This window comes from Microcaecilia unicolor, chromosome 14 (genome assembly GCF_901765095.1).
Source record: "Microcaecilia unicolor chromosome 14, aMicUni1.1, whole genome shotgun sequence".
In the NCBI taxonomy this organism is placed as follows: domain Eukaryota; kingdom Metazoa; phylum Chordata; class Amphibia; order Gymnophiona; family Siphonopidae; genus Microcaecilia; species Microcaecilia unicolor.
In genome coordinates this window covers 44,760,724-44,779,879 of record NC_044044.1, presented here as the reverse complement: position 1 = coordinate 44,779,879, position 19,156 = coordinate 44,760,724, and the positions used below count along the sequence as shown (strand labels likewise).

The window sequence follows — 19,156 nt, the reverse complement described above, 5'->3', positions numbered from 1 at the left end:
GTTCTATCTGGCTCATGGTTGTCCTTAGCTATCCGTAGAGCAGCACTGAATACTGCCATTATTCAGAAAACGACAGCAGTTGCCGCTATTCCCGGATATTCAGCGCTATCGCTTATTGGCTAGCATTGAATAGCTGGGTGTGTGTGTACCCAGCACTAAAAAGAACACACATTTTTTCGGCATCCTAAAAAAAACAAACCACCACCCAGTAGGTCGTGGTGTTGTGATTGATTGGGTTATGCTGTTGAGTCTGTTTGCTCCCTCTCTGTCATTCCCCAGCCCATCTCCATGAGCTCTCTGACATACAGTATTAATTCATACAGCGAAGTGGTATCATTGAGATTTAAAGACACGTCAGAGGAGATGTGTAAAACCCATTGCCCATCTCATTCCGGTTGCCAGACTTCCCAAACTCTTTCTTGCATTTTTCTGTTAAGTCGCCCCTCACGTTAAGTCAAACCTAATTTATTTGTTGCATTTGTATCCCACATTTCCCCACCTATTTGCAGGCTCAATGTGGCTTACAATACATCATGAATAGTGGAAATATATTAGAAAATAGACATTTAGTGTAACAGAAGAATCTTGGGTAACATGATAATGAAAAAGCATGATAGTAATATAACAAGCAGATATTATAAAACAATTCTGAATATATGTGGAGGAGTGGTGTATGTTCACATTTGTTGATCTGTGTGGTATGCCTTATTAAAGAGATGGGTCTTCAGTAGTTTGCGGAAGTTGGTTAGTTCGTAAATCGTTTTTAAGTTGCGCGGCAGTGCGTTCCATAACTGTGTATGTTCACATTTGTTGATCTTTGTGGTATGCCCTATTAAAGAGACGGGTCTTCAGTAGTTTGCGGAAGTTGGTTAGTTCGTAAATCGTTTTTAAGTTGCGCGGCACTGCGTTCCATGACTGTGTGCTCAAGTAGGTAAAGTTTGACGTATGTATTAGTTTGTATTTTAGACCTTTGCAGTTGGGGAAGTGCAGATTAAGGAATGTGTGGGATGATCTTATGTTGTGCTGACATCACATCACCCATACTCATTGCCTTTGGGTTGTTGTATGGCTGGATTCCCCCCCCCCCCCTCTTTTTTTTTTTTACAGTATCACAGGAATATATAAAAGTGAGTAATATTTTCTCAGGTACAACCACCCCCTCCTAGCCTTTTAAGTGTTTTAGCTTTTTGGCATTGAGGAAAACGTCAGATAAAAGTCTTGAAAGACACAGAGGCTGAAAACAAGAGTAAGGATTTTTATTCTCACAGTCCACAGCTTGTCAGTTGGGGAACATTGTTTTCATCTTAACTCGGGCTTTTGTTTATTCCCTAACCTTGTATGAGCTCCCCCAGGAGTGACCATGGTATGCGCCATCGCCTGCAATGGAATACATGCCAGGCTGAGGAGGAAAACACAAGTTCTCTCAGGAGGGGTGCACTGTGCATCAAGAATTTGGAAGAAAGTGAATTCAGCTCAGCCTAGTTCATGAAAGAAAGTCTTTGTCCTACCACTGAAGTAACCATAACCTCTTTCTAGGGGACAGATGTGCTTCGCAACCAGTTCGAACAACATTGCCCCCTGCCTTAGCACAGAAACATATCCCACGGTACCGACGGCATACAGAGCCCATCCTGTTGCATGCATGGATTTGTGCTTCAGGATTTCTTAAGGGAATCACAAATCCCTGTATGCACTGGCATGGGGACAACGTCCCCATGGAGGCACTGGGGTAAACCAGGACGGGACCACAGGGCCTGGATTCATTTGGTAACTCCATTAACAATGATAAAAACTACCTAAAAAGAGAACCAAAATGTCCATTTTGCAGCATCATTAGTGGCAGAAGAAGACTCCATTCCCTGTACCCTGGTACCTGAGACATTTGGTAAGTGCATCTGGTGAGTGGCCCTATATTCTGTACCAGCTAGAAGATGCAACATTCCATATCACCACTGAAATGCAATGTTTTGGCTCTCCTTTCTGAACCACATAAAACAAGAGAGCTGTAATTGTATACATTGGATAGGGTTGGCCCAACCCCAGTTGATGTCCATGTGCGAAATGACATTGAAACAGTCTCGTAGTTGACTAAGTCTCTACCTTGAACAAATCCTATCACGTATAATGGCAGAGGGAGGGTGCTTTGTACAGGAGGGGCCTCCCTACCATATTAGCTCTCCCTCACTCACTAAGTGCTATGGGGAAGTGAAGTTTTCTTCCATAGAGAATCATTTATTTTAGCAGTTCTTGAAAGGCCTGTGGGGTTCGTTTGGGAAGACATGTTAACATCATGTTGAATGAATCCTCAGTGCTCTGCTCACAGCCAAGGTCTTGGTGCCACAGTGAGGGGGGAGGTCAGCCTCTATGGGCACTGGGTAGGCAGGTCACTCTTGGGAATGGTGAAGTCCTGAAGGGAGAAAATTATATAATTAACTTCTGTTCGGCCCCCATTACAAATCCATTTCCCCTCATTGGTGATTTTGGAAATGCAGCTGAAGGTCACTGTTTTTTTTCATAATATATTTTCTATTAGCCATTGTGAACATTAGGCATCTGAGGTAAGGATATCTTCATATTTTTCCAGCAGAAATCTTGTTGAAGATGTTTGTACAACCATCTCCACTCATTACCTCTTCCGTTAATCCTCAAGGGCCACTAATGGGTCAGTTTTTCAGGATATCTCCAATGAATATGCATGAGAGAGATATGCATGCCTCTTGCCTCTATTGTATGCAAATCTCTCTCCTGCATATTCATTAGGGATATCCTGAAAACCTGACCCATTGGCGGCTCTCAAGGACTGGGAGTGAAGACCAAGGACCTAAGGCATACAGTAGCTGCGCTGAAGAGTGAAGGGAACTCGGTAAACTGCTGATCAGGATTCAGCTGCCATAGCAGGGGGATCAGACCTACTGCTTTCAGCGGGAGACTCCCACTTTTGCAGGTCATCTCACTGCGGCTGGAGAGCTGGGATCTCCTGCTGAGCAGCTTCCCCTTCCAGCGGCAGCAGGAGAAACCTTAACATCATCTTCTGCAGCCACGGGACTAGTCTTGCAATTCAAACTGTAGGACTGGTCCCCTGGCAGCAGGAGATGACGTTTTATTAAGGCATCTCCTGCTGCCGCTGGAAGGAGAAACGACTGCTAGTACCACAGGCTGCAAGGGGCGGGACTATGGGTAGGTTGGGGTGTGCCCTAAATCTCCCGCACAATAAGCTGATCTCCTTGGAAGCTCTGGGGGATTGAACACCAGACTAGGGACAGAGCTGCATGAAAATGTATTTCTGAAAGGCAGGGACCGCATTTCCCTGCATGCAGTAGGGTAGAAACAGCACTGGGTGGTTCTTTGCTTACTTGGAACGCAGGTAACTTGTGGCTGCTCCCATTGCCCATCCTCTTGGCACCTAATTATGGGTGAGTTGTGTTGGATAAAGCCGCTGTGGCACCGGTACCGCACAATGGATTTGATATCATAGATACTTTTGGGTTTCCCAAAGACCAAAGCATTCTCCACCTCCGGCGGCGAGCCACAAGACACTAGAATCAGGGAGACAGAAGGACCTAGTCAGTCTCATGACAAAAACACAACTGTTGAGGATACGTTGAGTTGCTCAACCATAAATCAGTCAGAGACATTCACAGAGCTCGACTCTAACTAGCTAACTGCCAAATGTGAAAAATTATATAGTAACATAGTAAATGACGGCAGAGAGACATGAACAGTCCATCCAGTCTGCCCAACAAGATAAACATTTGTAAATATTATTAGAAAGTTGATACCTAAGTGCATTTATGTAAACAGAAGCACTGACCACATAAATGCATTTTTCATATTAAAACAAAAAAAGAATCCACAGTACTTGAACAGATAACTTTGGCCAATGAGGTGCTGCCATTTAACCATATAACTTCCATATATCTAAGCAGTCAATGGAAAGAGGACTGATCACTTAACACCGATTTTAAAGGACTTGTACTGGCTGCCCATTCCTGTTAGATTTGTTTTCAAGATCTTACGTTCGCCTGGATATCTTTCTGAAATTCTGACTCAGCGAGATCAGCAGTGATTTTTCTTCTTTGCGCTTCACAGCAAAGTTTATTGCAATTTCCTTCACTTCTGCCAGAAAGAGAGCTTTCGGTTATTTTGGACCTAGCTAAAAAATCTTCCATCATTCAAAGAAACATACCAAATATATTTAAGTACCAAAAAATGTTAATACTTGAATCAAAAATCAGCATCATAATTTTTCATTGATCTTGAACCCTTAAAGATTAATGACAAAATATTATGCTGATTTTTGATTTGAGTATTAAAATTTCTTGATATTCAAAGAAGGTATTTGGTATGTTTCTTTGAATGATGGAAGATATTTAGCTAGCCTCGGGGGTGTGAGCTTACTACATACATGTTTTTGAAGGGCTTGGATTTTTTAAAATATATTTTTGTATGAAGATATGTGTTTATTATTTTTTTTTTTAAAGTAAATTATGTTCCCGTGGGTTCAATGTTTTTGATTTTCATCTTTTCCTGTTTGGGTTCTTTTAAATAGTTTTGCCTCTTTATTTTTTTTAATATTAGCAAAATGACTAGTTCTTTAGGGTTTTGGAAAGTTCTTACAACTTGACTTTTAGAAAACTAAATTCTCTTAAATTCTGACAGTTTTATAATGATGTTTTTCTTTTTTGTAAATCACTCTAAAACTTATGTATTGAGCAGTATATGAAGTGAATAGATACAATCCAATCCAGTGATATTTGGCTGCATACAGAGAAATTCTATAAAGAAGGAGCTCACAATTATATTCTGATTACATGCATAATTGGTTAGAACACCGTGTATATATAGACATACACATGTGTGAGGCAGTGAGGGACAGCACAGACGTCCCAAGTTATGCCCTGGCTAGGAATTGCAGTTCAGTTCAGCCGTCTGACAGCAGAGGATTAGTGCATTATGGGAAAGTGAGGCTGATTTTGATAGGAAGGAGTGGCTTCACAGTCGACTGGAAGCTAAAAGTCTTGAGGCAGAGCAGAACAGAGAGAGGCCCAGGGAAGAAAGAGGAGAAGCCCCAGCATATCCCTTGACTGAAGACATCCCAATGCTGTGATCAGGCTGAGGTAAGCCCTTGTAGCGAACTGATTGAACTTTTGCAAGTTAGCTGGAGGTCTGGCTGGAGCCAGACCTGATACATAGAACTGTACGGCTGTGTATGGGGTGTGGCAACCCCATAACTGTGGACTGTGTTTGAGCCTACCGCCAGAGGCCGGATACTGCTGCTTGCTTAACTCGCCTCGGTTTTCCTCATTCTATGCCTCGGGCTCTCTGAGGAAACAGGACTGAGGGTACATGAAAACAAACTATAAGAACTGTATTCCTGAACTGCAGAGTTTACACATTCTGTAACCTGGCCCTGTGAGGTAACAGGCTCTAGAGCCACAAAAATAAATAACTATCTTTTCAGCTTTATTCCTGCTGTCCAGTGGTGTTATTTTCCGGACTCATAGCCGGCTATTGTAATCAGCTGCATCGGGCCACTTAAATAGCTGGTATAACTTTAGGCGCTTTAAAATTGACTTAGAATATCCAACCTGACCGCCGACCATGGGAGTTAGCCGAGCTCCCTCCCCCGGTCTGAATTTCAGACTCCCGGTTAACTTTAAGCTGCACTTTGAGCTCTGTATCATTTAGAATATCCAGTTAAAGATCATTAGTTATTGGTAATTGGATAGCCTGCCGCTGAATATTGATCTGCTGTTCTTTAGCGACATTGGAAAGATAAGACCATAGATGTACTGGAGTAAACCCAGGACCAATTCCGTTTAAACATGTCGAATGACCTTGATATGCAGAAGTAGAGAAACACGTGGAGAATATGATCATTAATATGGAACTTACCGAGACCCATCTTGCAGGTATAGGAGAGGCAGTAGTTGCAGGGCAGATCATTCCATTGTCCCTCATCACGCGATAGGATTACCACGCAGTCCTCTCCGGACAGGAAGTAGCTATCAGGCTGACCATGGTGCCAGTTCTCATAGAGCTACAAGAGACAGCAAGAATGAGAATCAGAGAGTTATATCCAGACAGAGCAGAAAGTCGTAGGTCTGGTTTCACGGCAAGTCTTCAGCCTGCCTCTGGTGGTGGCACCAGGAAGCACAGTGTAATATAACCTAAAGGGAGAAGGCATCAGGACCTCATTGTAATATGACCAAGGCTGGAATTTGTGCCTTCAGCTCTGGAACTGCTGAGGCTTCAGACACTGTACAGGAAGAACCCTGATTTTCCACCTCTTCACCTTCCCGCTGTCTCACTTTCCCTTGCTGTTCAGTGTGAATGAAACACAATTACTTCACTACTGTAATGTCAGTAGCCTTTTCTTCATCTGTTAATGATGGATTCAGCAGTGGTTTGAAATCAGAGTTGGAAGATTGAGGGGGGGAGGGAAGTAGTTGGCAGACTCAGGAGTAATAAAAACATTTCTTCATAGAAAATGTTACTGGTGCACAGAAAAGCTTCCTAACAAAAGTGGAGAAGGCACAAAAATAGTATCAAATTTCAGAATGGTGTGAAACAGAAGTTCCTCGGCAGCGAGAGAAATAAGGGCAAAGCCGGAGATCAAATACCATCTGCGCTATTTTAGTCAGAAGGGAAATAGGTGGCTAGAATGGGCTTGGCAGGCTATATATGGCAGTCCTTTCTATATTCAAAAGGATGGGATCCATTTATTATAGGTCATAACAGAGATAAAAGCGAAACAGGGAATGTCATTTCACCACAACTTTCATACGACACAGGCTTTTCTCTCCGCATCTGTGATGCTCTTGGAAACCATGGGTAGTATCACAGCCTTATACAGACAGTCTTCTGGACTGTCTGCAAGCTGACCCTGTTCCCAACCTCATACGTCCCCAATTAAAAACCTGCAGATCCCAGGGACGGCAAGTAAGAATGACTCACCAATGGGTTTCCATCAGACCACTGAAAGTCCCCCTCAATGGTCTTGTCGTTCAGGCCTGTCCACTGATCATCCTTATATCTGCCTAGGGAAGAGAGCACAGCAATTAGAAGACAGGGAAAGAGTGAACGAGAGAGGTACAGAAGAAGAAAACTGCCCAGTAACATTAGTGAAGTTTCTAGAATTATTTATAAATGTGGATGTTGCTAGACTCTTTGAGATGAGAACTGCTTTCCACTCAGGCTGCAATCATGTGGGTTGTGGCAAGCTAAAGAGATTCTTACCAGTTTTATAAGACATTTGCAATTTAACACACACGCTGGCAGAAAGTCATTCCTATCCCATTTCTTAGTGGTGTCACATTTTACTCGCGTTTCGGCACAGAGATACCTGCCTCAGGAGTTGACAAATCAGTTTGAGAGATTATGGGCAACACTGTTCTTAATCCCATGTAAATCAAGTACAAAATACACATAACAAACGTACTTGAAAGAGTCACTATCAGCAAAAAGGGGATGAACTGTACCAACTGATAACAGATTCGCAAGAAAGCGGCGTGGCCTCAGCACAACACACGCAACTGCCGACAACAGCAATTCTGAATTGCAGTTCATCCCCTTTTTGCTGATACTGATTTTCTCAGGAGTCTCTCATGAGGATCTTTGTCAAAAGCTTTCTGAAAATCTAGATACACTACATCAACCATCTCACCTTTGTCCACATATTTATCAAAGAAATGAAGCAAATTGGTGAGACTTCCTTCTGTCCCATTAAACCATGTTTATCTAAGTGTTCTGTAATTTTATTCTTTATAACAGTTTCCATTATTTTGCTCGGCACTGAAGTCAGGCTTACCGGCCTGAAATTTCCAGGATCACCCCTCAAGTTTTCTTGCAAATATTTAGTTATATTTACAGTGGTAATTCTTATGTTTTTCTAGATCCTTCACATCTGGAAATTTTTCTTTCTGATAAATCTAATAGTTAGTATAAAGGATGTGGGTTATATCTTGGGAGAGATTGACTAAAAAAAAAGGTTATAAGTAATGGAAGTCTGTAATCTCTATTTTTCTAGGGTTCTGGCTTTTTTATGTTACCCTCGCAATTTTCTCTAGTTGTTCTCTCCTTGAAATGGGCTAATTCCAATACTTATTGATATATTTTGTGACTATAGACCTAGGCCATACAGTAAACCGGTTTAAGTTAGGATACGATTGTTTCTGGCCTACATTAAATCACTCGACTACATGGATAATGGTATTGCCCCTATCCACATAGGTGGAACATCCTGGCCACACCCCAGGTCTATTTGGATAGTACCAAAGAAAGGTTTCTGCAGCATCTTCCAGATAGTGTCACTGAAAACTAACAGAGAGGGGACTTATACATATAATCTTCCCCCACTATATAGATAAATCATTTTGAATATGAAGCCTAGATGCTCTTTCTACAAATACTAAGAGAATTTTCTTCTGGTTTCGGGGATCTTAAAGGGGCTCCCGTCATTCTTCCCCTCGCCACACACTTACTATTGATAAAACTTTGCTCTTCGGGGTTCATGATGCTCACGAGGTGCCCCCCATAGTTCCTGCAGTCCAGTTCGGCTTCTTCCCAGGTCTTGCGAGTCACAAAGTGCTGGTAGCAGAAGCCCTGGAACTTGTCCCAGCCATGCTGGCAGTCCCTAACACCTGAAGGAGAGCAAAAATAAATAGCAGAGCGTTCTCGAGGTCGGATAGTGTTATTTTAGCGCTCAGCATATCGTTTATCATGTATTATGCAGTGCAGGTTGACACCTTGCTGCTTTAAAGGGGACATCCGTAAGTGACTTTTGGGCTCATTTCCGAAAGAGAAGGACATCCATCTTTCAACATAAATCAGAAGATGGACATCCTTCTCCCAGGGTCGTCCAAATTGGTATAATCGAAACCCGATTTTGGACATCTCCAACTGCAGTCCGTCGCAAGGACGTCCAAAGTTCAAGGGGACGTGTCAGAGGCGTGGCGAAGGCAGGACTTGGGCGTGCTTAACACTTGGACGTCTTTGACCCATAATCGAAAAAACAAGGATGTCCCTGACGAACACTTGGACGTTTTCACCCGGATGTGTTTTTATTACAAATAAGGCACAAAAAGGTGCCCAAAATGACCAGATGACCACCAAAGTGAATCAGGGATGACCTCCCATTACTCCCTCAGTGGTCACTAACCCCCTCCCAAAAAACATCTTTAAAAATATGTCGTGCCAGCCTGTATTCCAGCCTGAGATGTCATACTCAGGTCCATGAGCAGTTTTAGTGGTTATTGCAGTGCACTTCAGACAGGCAGACCCAGGCCCATACCCCCCCTACCTGTTACATTTGTGGAGGAAACAGCGAGCTCTCCAAAACCCACCACAATCCCACAGTAACCATATTTAGGTGTCCCCCTTTACCCTTAAGGGCTATGGTAGTGGTGTACAGTTGTGGGTAGTGGATTTTGGGGGGCTCAGCACACAAGGTAAGGGAGCTATGTTCCTGGGAGCATTTTATGAAGTCCACTGCAGTGCCCCCTAGGGTGCCCGGTTGGTGTCCTGGCATGTCAGGGGGACCAGTGCACTACAAATGCTGGCTCCTCCTACGCCCAAATGGCTTTCATTTGGACATTCTTGACATGGACAAAAGTCAGAAACATCCATGTCTAGGGATGTCCGAATTTAAGGATATGGACGTCTCTGACGGTATTTTTGAAACGAAAGATGGACGTCTATCTTGTTTCAAAAATATGGGTTTCCCCGCCCCTGGATTTCGCCGTTTTGCAAAGACGTCCAAATCGCAACTTGGACGTCCCTTATGAAAATGCCCCTCTTTATAACCATAGCGATGCAGGGAGTTGAGAATTAGCTAGCGTGCAGTTTGGGTTGCTGCCTCACCCTGAAGAAGCTGATCTAGCCCTGGTTGTACCGTCTTTACACGCATGAAAGTGCTTCACTGTGTTTTGTTTTGAGAGCAGTGCAAAATGCTGGGCTTTGCCTGCAGGGAGAGCAGAAGCAGGCGGCCTGGTGTTCAAAGCCAGTGATTTATCTGTGGGTAATCAGAACTTATACTGATGTAGCAGGACAACAAGAAAACAGACGGCATGGTCTGATTCTGTCTGTATAAGACTGGTTTGGAACCAGGAAATCCCCAGATTTTCAGCCATTATCTGAATAACACATTTAGGTTAGGCCAGCTGACTGGATAGTGCCAGTGTCGTATATGGCACAAAGGGCAAAGACTGGAATGGACATTAATACTTTTATTCAAAGACCTGACACGAACCATGTTTCCGTATTACTACAAATGTGTCAGGGGTCATAAAAAAAACAAAAAAAATCAGATCATGCCATTGGCACACAGTCCAGATTGGACCGATTTAGATCAACAGGTACTTCAAAGCTGCAGTTGCCAGAGTGGCCCCTGACGCAGGCTTAGTAATGCTGAAACACGGCCCGTGTCGGGTCTCTGAATAAAAAGTATTACTGTCCATTCCAGTCTTGAAGGCCCTTCATGCTGTTTTTCACTCTGTGATCCTCTCGGCTTTGCTGCCAGAGTGGTATAAGCACCACTGCCTGTAAGGACAGCAGCTCTGAGTACACGGTTGAGATTAAGTACCAGTAATCGCACCAGCTCAATATCAGGGCTAGAGATAGATTCTCGCCCAGGTTAATCCAAATAGGCTGAGTCAGTTCCAAAACTGGGTGCACAGCGTACGTGAAATCAGAATTTTATCTTCCCTAAGAAATGAAGGAAGTCCTTCTCAGCATGCCAAGCTCAGCCTGTCTGGGTTCTCCAGGGGAAGTGGCAGCTCTAAGACGATGGGAAACAAAGAGGAGTCAATGAAGCAACCAAGCATTTGAAATACAGTTAAAACCACTGTGGCCCAAATATGCCAGACATTTAAATTTCCCCTGGGAAAATGGATTGTGCCCTGCCATTTGGCTGCAATGATGCTAGACCACTCTGAACTAGGTGGACCTTGCTATAAAAAGGCTATTTTGTTCCCTCTTTGTGCTCTTCTTAAGAGCAGTCTTTTCCAATAAAGTCCTAGAGGTCCATCTAAATAGGGCTTTGATGAATAGCCTTTGTGAATATTCCAGGGTTGAAACCAGATTTGGTTTCCAACATACCAAAATTCCGAAGATTGACCAAAGACTAGAGATGTCTATGAGTGTTCACAGCAGAGACCCTGACAACCAGTCCTGACTGTGGCTATAGGTCAGTAGTTCAACACTCAATCCTCCGGGCACACCCAGGCTTTCAGGATATCCACAATGCATATATGTGAGATAGCTTTGCATACCAAGGAGGTAGTGCATTCATATCTATCCCATGCATATGCACTGTGGATATCCTGAAATCCTGACTGGCTGGGTGTGCCTGGATAGGATTTAGAACCACTCCTTCAGTGTTTTAACAGCATCGCAAGTGTCTGTCCCAGTGACCTCTAAGCCTGTTGAATATTCAGTTTCGGGCCGGCTGTGGGACTCACTGCACGATGCACGGCTGTGTGATGCTCGCTCTGCCCTGCCTCTTGGCCTTGGTTATTTCCTCCTTATGAAGATTTCGAAACTCAGCTTGAGTTGAGGGAATTCAACATCGGGATTTGTTCAAGCTTCATAGTCTTTTCAGAATTTTCACGACTTGGTTATGGGGGTGAAAATTGGCGCCCAGCTTCACAAGTTGGCATTCCTAATCAATGGCTCGCGGCTATTCAGATAAGTATGGCACAGTGCTCTGTGCAACGCTGAATTTGGGTGGGAACATTGCCAGGCTGTTTTTGCAATATTCAGTCTCTAGAGCCTTGTTATATAAGCATTACAAAGTGGTCCATGCAGCGATAACTTTGGATAGGGACATTATTATGATGGTTTTGTGAAAAATGTTTTGCTGTGCTCTGTTTCTATGTATATACATTTGAGGATCATTTCATTACAGTGTCGAACGCAGCCCATTTTGACATCAGAAAGAGTTATAATATCACAGTTTACATCTTAAATTGATATGATTCAGCCTTAATATATCATCAATGCACAGACCGTGCTTTTGAGAACACTAGTTGTGCGATGATGGCTCGCTGCTCAGCCTGTCATTGTATATATGACTGATGTGTGAACTGAGCACTTCTTATTTTCATGTAACATAGTAGATGACGGCAGAAAAAGACCTGCACGGTCCATCCAGTCTGCCCAACAAGATAAACTCATATGTGCTACTTTTTGTGTATACCTTACCTTGATTTGTATCTGTCATTTTCAGGGCACAGGCCGTATAAGTCTGCCCAGCACTAGCCCCGCCTCCCAACCAGCCCCCCTCCCACCACCACACATTCTTAACACATTTAATTTTTTAATACCTTATTATAAGTTATTTGTTATAGAGGTATTATTTATTAATCATTTCCCATAGTTTTGGTTATATAGGATGTTCAGGATGTCTAGAATAAATATGTACAAAATACATTTGCATATATTAGAGACCTGGTATATGCAAATTTATCTCCTGCATATTCAGTAACCAATGGCCCAGTCCCACTTTCTGAACTTGCATGCCATTGCATTGTGGAGACTGTTATCCTAACCCAGACTTACTTGTTTCACAAAGATCTCCTCCGTGGCCTGGAATACAGAGGCAGGTGACCCTGTCGCCTATCTCCATGCAGGTCCCTCCATTGTGGCAAGGGTTTGGGATGCATTCATCTGAAACATTAGAGAAGCCTCATTTTATGGATTTAAAACAAGAAGTATTTTTAGGAACACAAGAGTCTCAGATTGAAGATTCCAGGTAGCTGCAGGTCTTCAGGGGTAGCCATGGCATCTTTGGACTTGCAGTTCCAGGCTCAAAATGGGAATGTTAAGTTCGTAGATTCAACAGGAGTAAAACCAGGATGGACTACCATTTGGTCATCGTAAATGTCTTTTACCATAAATATCTGTCACAGATACAATGAGAAATGAAAATCTGTCAACCTCTAAATAAGTGAATAGGGCAGTGGTTTCAAAACCTGACTTGGGGGTTCGTCAGTCAGTCACATTTTCAGGATATCCACAATGATAATTCATGAGAGAGATTTGCATTCACTGCCTCCACTGCAAGCGAATCTCTTTCATGAATATTCATTGTGGGTATCCTGAAAACTTGAGTAGCTAGGGAACGCCCCCCCCCCCCCCCCCCCCCGGACAGGTTTGGGAACCACTTGAATAGGGTATTAACTCTGGGGCTAAGCACAGTCATAAGTATTGCCATACTGGGACAGACCAAAGGTCCATCAGGCCCAGCATCCTGTTTCCAACAGTGGCCAATCCAGGTCACAAATACCTGGCAAGATCCCAGAAAAGCTCAATACATTTTATGATGCTTATCCCAGGAATAAGCAGTGGATTTTCCTCAAGTCAATTTAATAATGGTCTATGGACTTTTCCTTTAGGAAGCCGTCAAGACCCCACTAAGCTAACCGCCTTTACCACATTCTCTGGCAATGAATTCCAGAGTTTAATTACACATTGAGTGAAGAAACATTTTCTCCGATTCGTATTAAATTTAGTACTTTGTAGCTTCATCGCATGCCCCCTAGTCCTAGTATTTTTGGAAAGAGTAAACAGACGTTTCACGTCTACCCATTCCACTCCACTCATTATTTTATAGACCTGTATCATATCTCCCCTCAACCGTCTCTTCTCCAAGCTGAAGAGCCCTAGACGCTTCAGCCTTTCCTCATAGGAAAGTCGTCCCATCCCCTTTATCATTTTTGTCGCCTTCTCTGTGCCTTTTCTAATTCCACTATATCTTTATTGAGATGCGGCGACCAGAATTGAACACAATATTTGAGGTGCGGTCACACCATGGACCGATGGAAAGGCATTTAACGTCCTCACTTTTGTTTTCCATTCCTTTCCTAATAATACCTAACATTCTATTTGCTTTCCTAGCCGCTGCTAGTTAAAATCTTCACTCTCCCTTTACTCATAGAGATGGTTATTAATGTGAGGGGACTGTCCATGAACCCCCTGTGGGTCAAGGTGGATTCTGGGGTTGTATAAACATTTTTATATTTTTGGTTGGGTCCAGAGGGCATCGGGAAGACTCAACCTCCAAGGCCATATACCACTATAAAGGATTTGTCGTTGCCATTTCCCATGTCAGTTTTAACCTGAAAAATGAGAGAAAAATGCAAAAAAAAAATTTTTTTTTTTTTTTTTTGGGGGGGGGGGGTCTTTATGTGATGTCAATAATAAAATAATAATGATCAATAAATGGGTCAAATTGATGACATTGTCCCCAAATGACAAAAACTTACAAAAAACATCAAAGGTGGAAGTGGGAATGTATCAAATAGCCAAGGCAAACCACAAGTATTATTTATTATTTATTGCACTTGTATCCCACATTTTCCCGCCTATTTGCAGGATCAATGTGGCTTACAGAGATCTGTTATGGCGTCACCATACAGGTTACATGATATAACTGGACTTACAATGAGCTCAAGGGATAATAAGAAGAATTACTAAAAAGATAGAGGAAAGAAGATGTTAGGGTGGAGTGGAGGAGTGGTTGAGTTAGGTTATGAGTTCTCTTGGTAGGCTTTCTTGAAGAGATAGATTTTTAGTGATTTGCGAAAGTTTATTTGCCAATGGTAAATCTGACCCAAAGAAAAGACCCGACACGGGCCATGTTTCAGCTGGAGAGCCTTCCTCAGTGGTCAAACCCTTTCAAATCAGTAAACTTCACAGAAACATGTAAACGTAGAACAAACGCACTTCTGAAGTGATGATATCAAGAACTGCATCGTTTGCTTCTGGTGCATTACTTATGTCTAAGAGGCATTTGAATATCTTGGTCATGTCTTCTCTCTCTCTCTATCGTATGAATCATCCAGTTAAAGGTGTCATGGGATCCCTTAGGAAAAGGAAGAGTTAGTGGTTACGGAGGATGGATAGACTGGATGGGCCATTTGGCCTTTATCTGCCTTCATGTTTCTATGTTTCTAACCTGGTAGCTTGGCATGTGATCTTTTTCTCTTTTTTTTTTAGCTCTTGCTAAAGACTTGTTCTGGATGCTTTATGGTCTTCCAGCAGAATATTTTTGTGACATGTTCACAGCTTTCTCGGGGAGGTGTCATTTCACAGGGGGGGTGCGCATCGGCGATCCGCCCCGGGTGCCATCCAGGCTAGGAACGCCACTGATGTGGGCTACCATTAAGATGTGCTATTTTACTGTTAACCCCAGTTATTAGTATCAAGGTCTCATTGCATAACATGGGATCTGTGCTAAAACAGCACAAGTTAGTAGTAAAATAACCCATCTTAACAGTAGCCCATGTTGATAACTTCCCCCCTTGGTGTGAAGAGTTTCAGTCTCTGGTAACCAGATTGTGATGTCATAATGCTTCATTCCACCAATGCCTAAGAGCCAACCTCATCAGTGATGTCACAATAGCTTGATTGTCCTACACATGGCTCACTTTTATTACCTATAGTAGTGATTTTGGTTTCTAGAGACATTTCTTTTTTCTTTAATAAAGGGGTGTAGTTATCAATGTGGACTACCATTAAGATGTGGTATTTTACTGTTCGCCCCAGTTATTAGTATCAAGGTCTCATTGCATAAAGTGGGACCTGTGCTAAAATAGCATGAGTTAGTAGTAAAATAACCCATCTTAATGGTAACCCACATTGATATCTTCCCCCCTTAGTGTGAAGAGTTTCAGTAACCAGAGCTGAGATTGTGATGTCATAATGCCTCATTCCACCAATGCCTAAGAGCCAACCTCATCACTTTTGTTATATTTAGCAATGATTTCCATTTCTAGAGACATTTCTTTTTCTTTATTGAGGGAAAGTTAAACACGGGCTACCGTTAAGATGTGCTATTTTACAGTTAACCCCAGTTATTAGTTAGGTCTCATTGCATAAAATGGAACCCATACTAAAATAGCACATTAGTGGTAAAATACCACATCTTAGTGGTAGACCCCTCTGTGTCCATGCTGCACTGAGCTACTGGTCATTCACTACCCCAGTGTCCACGTCTAGGTGAAAGAGGTGAGGCTAGAATTCCAGAATGAATGCAGTTGATTGTCATTGATGCATGAAAGAGAATGAACTGTGGTGGATGCACCTCAGCTGGGTTGGTATTGCAGTAGCTAAAATTAGAAATAGATTAATTTTATTTGGCGTGAAAGACAAGAAGTGAATATGTTTTTTTTTTTTTTTTTAAGCCTGATCTCGGTTTTAAAAAGACTGACTTTGCTGAACAAACAGACAAGGGTTTCATGAATATTTTGCTGTGTAGTGATGCATTTTTAGTGGCTTGCTGTCTGTGTAATCTATTATTGGTCATATGAATTTTCTTTCAGATCATTGCAATGTGGTCTAATTTCTACCCCTCACTGCAAGTTCTCAGCTGTTTGAACAGTGTTATGGGCTCAGAGCAGAAGCAATTGCAATGTCTTTTTGCTTTACAGGATGTCTCACTGCATTCTTTTCTCCTCTACCCTATCCCAACCCCATTCCCTTTACGCCTTGTCTTTTCCCTGCCCAGCTTTCATTCTTGCTGCTGCCTAGCAAAGGTTTGAATGATCTGATGTGATTGGAGGTTTTTCTCTGTCCAAACAGTGTAATTCTTTTCTTGACGTTCATGTTTTTATCTAGATTGTAAACCACCCAGGTCTGTGAGTCAGCTTGGGTGGTATAGTAAGTTTTTAATAAATTATAAACCATGTCCAAAGTACATCATGAACCAAGGATAACACAGCAAGGTCCTTATTATCATCTTCTAGCATATCCCAGCCCTATCCAACCCAAAATGCCAACCAAAGAAATAACCCACACCCTTTTACTGCACCCCAAAAAGCTGTATGCTCTGAAGTTGTATTATATCTGACATCAATTTTCTTAAAACAGTAACAGTAACATCAAGCTACAAGTATAATACAGTTAAACTCCTCAGTAAGTGTTTTTCTTGGAAAAGCTGTTATCATGGATTGATTCAGAAAGGCATTAGAGGATAGACAGCTGCCTTCCCGAAAAAGGCTTCTCTCCCTCTTCCTTCCAGTTTCCAAAGACACCCCTTACCCCTGGCTTTCCCTTCTAGATTCCCAGATTTCACTGTAGATTCTGCAATGCCCACCTTGGTCAGCCCGCCATGTTGCCAAGCTGACAGCCTTCGCAAACCCTGTTGTCCCCTCCAGCTGGCTTTGAATAGGAGGTTTCCTTTCTCAATACAGACATAAGTAAAAGAATGAGACAGACACACAAGGAAGACTCAGAGAAGACAGCAAGAAAGCCTGCAGACCAGAGAGCACAGAGAAGGTACAGAATTTAGGAAGACAGCTTCATTCTAGAAAGAACTTTAATTATTTTATTTTCTCATGGAAACAGTCATAAAACACTTCACAGAAGTAGGAAATCAGAAGTTCATGCATTACCAGGCCAATTTGTTTGACAAATTTGTGCTGCTGAAGTTTTTCTATTATCCTTAGTCTAGTGAAGAGGAAGAGAGATAGAGAGGAGGGAAGGCACAGGAACATGGATGACTTTAGAGCAAGACATTTACATAAAGGGCTACGAAGATGGAAAGAGTTGTATATTGATACAAATTACCTGTAAGGTTTAGTGCTGCTCCTAGGCTTGCCTTCTCTGTTGGCAAAATAGGACGTGAATGTGCTGAGCTCAAGGGTATTTCAGTAGGCCCATCGAAGCTCTGCCTGGCTTCTTCTTCTGGGCTGTGGAAGGAAGGTGAGGTGAGCTCATTCCCTGGTGTCAACATGCGGGAAAAAGATGGAGAAGAGCCATAGCCACTTGTCTCTGGGCTCTTACTGCTTCCTGTAGAGAATGTCTCTACTAAGGCTACTTTAATTGGAGATGAGGGGCTTTCAGATGTGCTTAGCTCAACATCTGTCTTGGCAACTTCTAATTTATGAGCTAATAGGCTACCTTGATTTATTATGCCAGAAGGTGTCTCACTAGTGTGAAAGTCATGTGACGCTGAAGTTTCAATCACTTGTTCAGTGGGCTGCATTTCGTCTGTTCTCAGTAGCTCACCAGTGGAAGGGAGAACAGAGAAAGGTGCAGCCCCAGATGCTTCACTTAAATCTAAGTGGTGAGTGGCCTCTTGTGTAGCAAGAATGAGAGGAATCACTGCGACCTCGGGATCTGCAGCAGTAGGTGCTGTTCTCAAAGAAAGTCCTGTGGCTTCAAACAACAGGAGTTCTGAGGGTTCTCCACTTCCCTCTTGGCTGTGAGAAGTTGAGCCATCCTGGGTTTCTGAGTCTGTGATTTCCTGAATATCTGTGATAACTTCAAACTCGGCAGCAGCTGTGCTAGTTATAATCAAAGTTGTGGCAGTAGATTCTTCAGATATGTCTGGATCTTTAGTGATCTCTGGATGCCTGGTCAGATAAGGGGAACGTTCACTAGTCACTCCAAAAGCTTCTCCAGAAACAGATCCATCCATGAACCATGTAGGGGAATATGGGCTTTCTGTTGCAGGTCCTCCCAAGAATGTTCCTTGAATCTCTTGGCCTGAAGCTTCAAACTGTGATCCAGATAACCCTATGCCATTTTCAGGATGTGAATTAGCTCTAGTATCTTCATTCTCACTCTGGTCAATCCCACTTGCCAGCCATCCTTCTGTGCCAGCGTTTTCTCCACTCACACTGTCAACAGAAGCACCACCATGCTCCTCAGGTTGAAGAGTTGTCAAATGAGCCACAGGCATTTCCTCGATTCTGTACTTCACTTCAGGAATCAAATCAGACTCAGTCCTTGCTCTGAAGATGTGACTGTTTAAAGTGCTAAGCAATGTACCATGTGTGGTGGTTTCTTCTTCAGGATCTGTGTCGTGCTCTTGGGAAGCTGTAGGAGTTAGTATCATTGGATCAAATTGGCTTGTTGCCTCAAAGGAACCAGATCCAGCTGGCTCCAATAAATCAGTAGGGATAGCTGTAATGTAACTTCCCCACAAATTTAACTCTGTGTAGGGCACAGCTGTCAAAGTCCCACCTGGAAGTGATTCCGTGAGATGAACCAGATGCTCTGTGACTTGTTCTCCTTCTTCCCTATTCCGATAGTCATCTTCCAGTGTCGTACTTTCTCCAGAAGTTCTCTCATTTGCTTTACTCGAAGAGGTTGGCATATGTTCTGGACCAAGCTTGGTCTCACTCTCTGCAAAAAATCCCACAAGAAAAAG

The 19,156-nt window shown here is 42.8% G+C and overlaps 1 protein-coding gene across 1 annotated transcript in view; it reads right to left on the bottom strand.

Moving 5' to 3' along the window:
• Positions 1-1,254: 1,254 nt before the first annotated feature.
• BCAN (brevican) overlaps positions 1,255-19,156 on the bottom strand; it is a 56,144-nt gene continuing 38,242 nt past the window's right edge. The window contains exons 8-14 of the mRNA XM_030187912.1: positions 17,569-19,131; positions 12,559-12,666; positions 8,484-8,642; positions 6,958-7,040; positions 5,896-6,040; positions 3,354-3,536; positions 1,255-2,407 (exon numbers count right to left, since the gene is read on the bottom strand). Coding sequence (XP_030043772.1) covers positions 2,385-2,407; positions 3,354-3,536; positions 5,896-6,040; positions 6,958-7,040; positions 8,484-8,642; positions 12,559-12,666; positions 17,569-19,131 — 2,264 coding nt within the window. The 3' untranslated portion in view covers positions 1,255-2,384. The remainder of the gene's footprint in view (positions 2,408-3,353; positions 3,537-5,895; positions 6,041-6,957; positions 7,041-8,483; positions 8,643-12,558; positions 12,667-17,568; positions 19,132-19,156) is intronic.